The sequence below is a fragment of the Colobus angolensis genome, unplaced genomic scaffold (assembly GCF_000951035.1).
Source record: "Colobus angolensis palliatus isolate OR3802 unplaced genomic scaffold, Cang.pa_1.0 Scaffold7, whole genome shotgun sequence".
Taxonomy (NCBI): domain Eukaryota; kingdom Metazoa; phylum Chordata; class Mammalia; order Primates; family Cercopithecidae; genus Colobus; species Colobus angolensis.
In genome coordinates this window covers 406362-413877 of record NW_012120709.1, presented here as the reverse complement: position 1 = coordinate 413877, position 7516 = coordinate 406362, and the positions used below count along the sequence as shown (strand labels likewise).

The 7516-nt window shown below is 48.3% G+C and overlaps 1 protein-coding gene across 1 annotated transcript; it reads right to left on the bottom strand.

Annotated features, from left to right (window-relative positions):
- Positions 1-870: 870 nt before the first annotated feature.
- IZUMO1R (IZUMO1 receptor, JUNO) lies at positions 871-2931 on the bottom strand. Its single transcript, XM_011926565.1, has 4 exons — positions 2794-2931; positions 1843-2052; positions 1264-1399; positions 871-1139 (listed from the first exon to the last, which is right to left on the bottom strand). Exons 1-4 carry the CDS (start codon positions 2929-2931, stop codon positions 871-873), a joined length of 753 nt encoding a protein of 250 aa, XP_011781955.1.
- Between the last annotated feature and the right edge of the window lie 4585 nt (positions 2932-7516).

Genomic DNA, 7516 nt, shown 5'->3' with positions numbered 1-7516 from the left:
CAAAGAGGCCAGATTAGAACTTGGGTTTCCAAAATTTGAGACCTGTGTGCTGTGATTCTGGGGTAAAATGAATGGGTTAAAAGGAAGAGGGAACCCTGAAGGCAGTCGAGATAGCTGCTTTAATTTTGGCAGCCAAAATAGAGCTGATGCTCTGGGTGGCCCCATCCCTCTTGCCCTGGCTTTGGGTCCTTTGTATGGGGTGTCACTTGTTGAAAAAAAAAGACGCATTGAAAGTATTCCCATCAGAGAGGTGTTGTGAGGATGTGTGGCAGATATTAAGAGGGTAATAATTGTTAGGCAAGTAACAACCTAACTTTGAAGTTTCAGTGCAGTGGGCAAACTGCTTCCCGCTGTGTGCATGTTGGGTCCCTGCTCATAAAGCTAAGACAGAGGAAGTCAAGCAGAGGAGAGGTTGAGTGCTGATTTATTGGAGACACCATTGGAGGATGGGAGGCCAGGTCTGCCACCATGAGCTCTGTCATAGAAAGGGGTAGGCGTGCACTGGATGGGAAAAGTCCTTGAGCCCCTTGAAATCTCCCATCCCTCAAGGCAGGAGGGGGCCAGTCACCTTGGCACTCCCAACCCCCGGCTGCCTCCCAGGCCAGCTAAGGCAGAGCAGAGCAGAGCAGTGGAGGGGGCCTCGGGCCAAATGTGCAGGGCTCAGGCACCAGCCACTGAAGCCTCAGTGGCCACTTCCTTCCCCAGGCCCTCCCCTAAAAGCAGTGGCATGGGCTAGGGACTGCAGTCCCACCCCGTCCCTAGCCCATGCCACTGCTTTTAGGGGAGGGCCTGAGGAAGGAGGTAGGCTGTGGCCTGGCCCGACCCACAGCTGGTGGACGTGCAGGAATGTGGGTTGGAGAAGAAGGGCTCTCAGGAAAGGAACAGCAGGAACACGGAGCAGACCATGAGGGTGTAGGACAGTTCCCAGGATGGGGCAGAGCTGGCGAAGAGGCGGGCCACAGCCACATTGGGGTTGCCCTGAGCAGGCTCAAACCACTTCTGGAGACACTGCCCACTGTTCCGTCGCTCAGGGCTGGCCTTGAAGGAATTGCTCCAAGTCTTCTCACACAGGTCAGCTGGGGTGGGGAAGTAATGGGAGAAAGGGAGGCACTGGGCCCCTTTGGGGCAGCGGTTCTTCCCTGCAGGGGATGGAGGAGGGACAGCTTACCTCCTACTCCCTCATCCCTAGCCTTTGCACCTGCACCCTTGTGGGGACCACCAAGGGTCCTGCTTCCCCACCAAGGCATTGTCAGCACCACTCACCCTGATTCCAGTCCCAGCCACCACGCCAGTTGGATTTGCATGTGTAAGACATGCGACAGTCTTCCCACCACTCCTCACAGTCCTCCTGGCACAGCGGTGCATTCACGACTCGCTCTCCCTGCCCACTTGGGGCCTCCTGGGTGCAGTCGTAGCCAGAGATAAGAACATTAATAGCAGAGATGTGAAGACTACTAATAGCTACAGTGGTATTTGTGCCAGCTACCATATGTATATCATCTTCTATAAAGTCTCTAAGTATTATTTTACAAATAACACCAATAAGGCTAAGAGATTTAATAGTTTGTCCTGGGCTATACAGCTGGTAGGGACAGAACATGAGACTGAAGCTCAGGTCTGTCTAACTCCACCAAGCCTCCTGTGGTGATAGCCCTGCATCCCACTGTTGTCAAAACAGTCTCCCCCATGTGGTTCTCCAGCAGGGGCCTCTGGGTCTGCTCTTGTCCATAGGGAGATAACACCTCCTGTTCCTGCTAGCATCCTGGAGGCATCAGCATAAGATAGGATGAAAGCTCTGACTGTTAATATAATAACAGGGCATTGCACAGATCTGCCTCCTACCTCCCACCCCAGGCTTCCCCCTGGCCGGATCCAGGGCCCCAGGTTTGGGGAGCACTCATAGAAGCAGATGGCCTGGATGAAGTGCTTCCGACAGCCAGGCATCAGCAGTCCACAGTGAAACAGGCTGAAGTTGTAGAGTGGGGACACATCCAGATGGGCTTCCCAGCTTGTCGTGAGGGTGCAGCAAGCATTGTCCTTCCAGGGGATGCACTGAAGGCGGATGAGGAAACAAAAGGCCCAGGCATAAGGGGCAAGGATTGCCAAGTGTCTAGGGAGGAAGGGCGCTGATATGAAAATGTCCCTTAGGAGAAGGCCTGAGCAAGCGGGATGCCTTTAGCTGGTAAGCCCCTACATAAGAGGAACCCTGATAATCTCTCAATATTTACCCAAAGGGCAGAGGCACCTGCACACTGACCCCCTGCCACAGGCCGCTACAGTTCTCTAGGAACACGACTTCTGGGCTCTCAGCTCCTGAGAGGCAGCAGAAGCCTCTTAGGGCAAAGCAGGTAGAAGAGCCCCAGCTAGACCTAGGGGAATCTGGGGTTGCATTGAGTGGGAGGGTCTCATAGGCAAAATGCCAGCTGTGTTCTTCCTCCCACATCCCTGGCAATTGCCTTTAGGAGCTTGGGGAGGGTCTACATAAGTTGTATGTTTCCCCAGGACCTGTTGGCAGGAAGGCTCGTCTTCATCTATGCCGAGTCAACAATGGACCTCTGGGATCACCATCTGCCCCGGCTTTCCCAGTGGCTGGAGCAGCTCAGAAATGGGAACTTTGAATCACTTGGCTCTTATGGTCTCAAAAAGGCATAGTCTCTTTCCATCTAGTTGTCTTTGCTCAACTCCCAACCCCAGGAACCAAATGATCAGGGTTGATGAGGTTTGGAGACCATCTTGGCATTTGTGTCCCTTCCCTGATCTTCCCCGTCCCATCCCCAGGTCTGGCCACTGTACCTCCTCATAGAGCTTGTCTTCTGGGCCGGGCACTCTCTTGTGGTGTTTGGCATTCATGCAGATGTTGAGTAGCTCGTCCCCAGCCCAGGTGGGCAAGACTGTCAACAGCTCTAGCAGGAGTGGCCACCACCATGCCATGGCCTGCTGCAGAGAGACCGATGCTGCACGCTCGTTGGAAAGGATACCCCACTCCACCCACTTCATCATAGCAGGCACTGAGAAAGGAGGATGGGCTTCAATCTCCCTCAAGTGACTGCAACACTTTGGCTGCTCCTAGGACCCTCTGTTGGAGGCAGCATCACGGAATGTCAGGGCAGGTAGAATAATCCTCGGAGGCCTGACACAGTGCTGGAGGCCTTGCTGGCCCTGCAGAGCCAGGGAAATGCTGAGGCACGAGTCAGATAGGAGGAGCCTTCTACATCCAAAGCCTGATCCCCATCACAGGAATGAGGAGGAGGGCCCTTCCTATATCCAGCTCTGTTCTGGGTAGTAGTGGTAATGAGAGGTAGTAGAAAGAGAGACCAAACAAAGCAAAAGGCAGAGGGGCCCCGGGCCTCAAGCACCCAACCTCTTAGGACACAGGGCCCCTCAGCTTCATAACCCAGGAGCCCATGGCTCCCCTAGCCCCCTAGGTCTGGCAGGAGCCCGACCTGGACCCATCATGGTGAAACTGGAAACTTCTAGCCTACCCTGAGCTAAGAGCCTCAAACATCCTGGGGAAGAAGAGCCCAGCCCCCTCTTCAGAGTCCAACCTCAAGTCCAAATCTAAGGCTGTTCTCTCTCCAGATCACCAGTTTCAAGTTCAGCCACGACCTCGAATATTTTTAAAGAATCAGGTCTGTTAGGTAAAATGAGGAAAGATGCTGCCCCTTCCAGCACTCTCTTCATACTCACTTTCAAGGCAGGGGCCTCCAGGTGCACCTGCTCCCTCCTCGCCCTGAAACTGTGAGGCTGAGGAGAGTTCCACGTCCCACCCATTTATTACCCAGTCTGATTTCTACTAGGTCCAGGTGCAGGAGGAGAACTCCACGTGGCTCCCATTAAACAGCATCTGTCTTACTCAGCTCTACAGGCCTGTGGGTTCTAAGAAGTTTGCTTCCTCAGAGAAACAGACCCCATCATAGGCAAGATCTGGGTCTCTTCAATACGCTATTGGGTTCAGCTCTCAGCTCTGCTACTCACTAGCTGGCTGCCCTGGAGAAAATGACTCAAACTCTGTCAGTTTCCCTCTCTGTAAAGGAAGTTTTTATTATGAGATGGGGAAAATTAAAGAGAAAGTTCATGAACAAAAACCTTGGCATTGTGCCTGGGATAGAGGAAGTCTTAATGATTTTAAATTGTATTCTTTTATCCTCTCTCCACACGCCCCTCCTATGTTCTGTTCCGTAGTTCTACCTGCCCTTCACTGTTAGCTAGGCATCAGCTCAGTCACCTGGTGGCTTTTCTGACAGTGTCCTCGCACAGCCCACAGGAGCTACAGTCCCTGCTGGAGAGCAGACCCAGGACACAGGATGCAGAGATGAAGTGTGGCCTTGGGGACCCAAGAATTTAAACATACGAACAAAGCCAAAGCAAACAAAACAAAGAAAGTCCCTCCATAACCCACCAAACAGCCCCCCTTAGCACACAGGAATCGTTGTCCTGTGAAATATTCTACAAGGGTCCTCAGCAGTGATCATATTTGCAAGACTATCCTTTTCAGCTAAGGAGAGACTGGAAACTTGGATAGGATTCTTGGGAGAGTCCTAAAGATGATAAAAATGCTGGAAAAGGAGCATATTTCTTTGTTTTTATAATATGTTCTCTCTGTCCTTCTGAAAGAGAAGTAGCTGAAATCAGTGAAGTTTTGTTGATACAAAGGAAATGAAAACAAAACACTAAAAGCATTTTTTAATGGAATAAAATAAAATACGTTCTGTGGTGTTCAGCTACACAATTGATGGGTAAAACGTGTACTCATGTTGGAAAATGACATTCTCCACACCTGAGTAATCACAGCCACTGAATGCAGAGCACAAACAAGGAGGCAGGCACTGGCCTGGTGCCGTCTACAGGATCTGATGTCTCAGAAAGACCTCCAATGTGAACACCTTCCTTGTTTTAGCTGTGGGGAAATTGAGGCTCAGAGGTGAGTAGTGGAGCTGGGTTATAAATTCAGGTATACTCGACTCCCTATCTAATGCTTAAGGACCAGGTGAGGGAGAAACCTTCAGGACTAAAAGAGTAGATACTGTCTGGGTCTCAAGTGAGATCTCCTTTTTAAAAAAGGTTAAATGCCATAATGAGATTGTACATGCATTGGGAGATGTGTGTTGGCTTTATTCTAGAAAAGTGACGGTTATCAACCCATTCTCCCATGTCCCCACCTGAAGCAGAGCCTGGAGTCTCCTCCTTAGGTTCAGATACCAAATGGTAATAGCATCTCCATAGCCTGACAGGGGGAGAAGCAGGCTCTCATATTCTGTTCAGTTCCTCACAAATATTCAGGAAGCTCCAAGCCTTGACAAAGTAAGAGATTTAGGGTTTAAGGTTCAATTTAAAATGGCTGTGGAGGTGCCAGAGCCAAGAATCCAGACATGAATCACAACAGTAATTATTGAAATGGAAATAGGTCCTCTGACAACCGTCCTTCATAGGGTGGGAAGAAGGACTAAGGGCGGCTTGCTAATGGTCTCCAGGACAAAGCTGTAGGAAATGAGCTAAAATTGCAGCCAGCGCACATGCAGGTGGAGGGAGGGAGGGAGGGAGAGAGGGAGGAAGGAATTACCCAGTGAGTGAGGCTGCCTTTCAGAGAACCATCAGGCCGGCCAGCATCTGCTCTTGGGAGAGGCAGCTTGAGACCCTTGAGCAAAGCTTATTTTTGCCTTATTGTGACTGAGTCTTCCAGAGCAATCTGTTTTCTGACTGAAAGCAGATAAAACAAAGCTGACTGTAGATGAAGCAATTTGAAGTGGCTGATTCAAAACAATTTTATTCTAAACATACACACACACACACACGCAACAAAACAGAACACTTCCATTTCCAAAAGAAGAGGTACAGCTGCTTTCAGAGGGCTCTGAGGGAGGACAAGGAGGGCAGGGCAGTGGGTGAAGCAACCCAGCCTTGGCTCTGGTTTGGGGCCACTGGAGATGCTGGGCAGTGATGACTTCCCTCCCCTCTCTCATCCTCAGGTCACCCAAGGGGCTGAAGCCCACTGACTTTGAGAACAGACTACGAAAGTGAAGAGCTAGAGCCTGGAGTCTCCTGTGAGAATCCGCTGTCAGAGGCCAGCCGAAGGGGACTTCAGTGATTCCAAGTTCTTAGTGAGTCTCTTGTGAATTCTTCTACCCCAAACCCGATTGACCATCCTCATCTAAACTCTTAATTGGTTTCTGTCTAGGGCAGGTAAACAGGGATATTAATTTATTCTTCCCTCTATGTCTATCTAATTGCCGAAGCTGTTGATTTCACTTTCTAAATATCTCTTGAATTCACATCCCTTACTTACTGTCTGGACCATGATCAGCTCTTGCCTCAGTTACTGCAACAACCCCCTAATTAGCTCTCCCACCCTTTTCTGGAGCTTTAATCATGTAGCAGCCATAATGATGTAATGTCTCAGAATTTTTTTTTAATTTGTATAAATTTAAGGGTATAAGTGCAGTTTGGTTACATGGATATATTGCATAGTGGTGAAGTCTGTGCTTTGCACATTGTACTCATTATGTAATTTCTTATCCCTCACCCCTCCCACCCTTCTGAGCCTCCAACGTCTGTTATTCTATATTGTATGTCTATGTGTACACATGATTTGGCTTCCACTTTTAAGTGAGAAAATGCAGTATTTGACTTTTTGTTTGAGTTGTTTTACTTAAGATAGTGGCTTCAGTTCCATCCATGTTGCTGCAACATACATGATTTCATTCATTTTTATGGATGAATAGTGTTTCATTGTATATATTTTACCACATTTACTTTATCCATTCATCTGTTAATGGACACTTAGGTTGATTCCAAATCTTTGCTATTGTGAATAGTGCTGTAATAAACATAAGAATGCAGGTATATTTTTCATATAATTATTTCGTTTCTTTTATTAGTATTTTAATTATGAAAGTTTTCAAACATAAAGTTGAGATAACTTTATAGTGAACTGTCTCCCATATGCCCACCACTTAGATTTCACCATTACCATTTTATTATATTTTCTTTATTATATATTTAGCCAACCATCCTTCTCTCTATTCAGGTATCAGTCTTATTACCTTTTATGCATTTCAAAGTAAATTGCGGATATCAGTAAACTGATGTCTTCCTAAGTAATTCAAAACTGCATATCATTAACCAGGGTTCAACATTTGTTTGCAGTCTTTGTTTTTCAGAATGATCTTTTAAAAATGTAAAGATAGTTATGATACTCCCATGTTTAAAACCTTTCTAGACCTTAAGGTAAGTCCCAGATCCTTAATGTGGCACACCAGCCCTTTTAAATGTGGTTTTTATTTACTTTTCCATCTTAATCTGTTGTCCTTGCCCTCATGGATGCTCTGGGCACTCCTGAGGCCTGATGGCCTGTCATTGTCCTGCCCCTTGCAGGGGCCCCTCTTCCAGGGCTTTTCTGTCATAGCCCAGCCTCTATGTCTAGGGATACGTACCCTTCAGCTCTCAGAACTGAGGGTTTCCTGTCAGGGAAACTTGCATGGCCGTCATGGGCTGGTGAGATGTCTTTTGGAGCTTATGC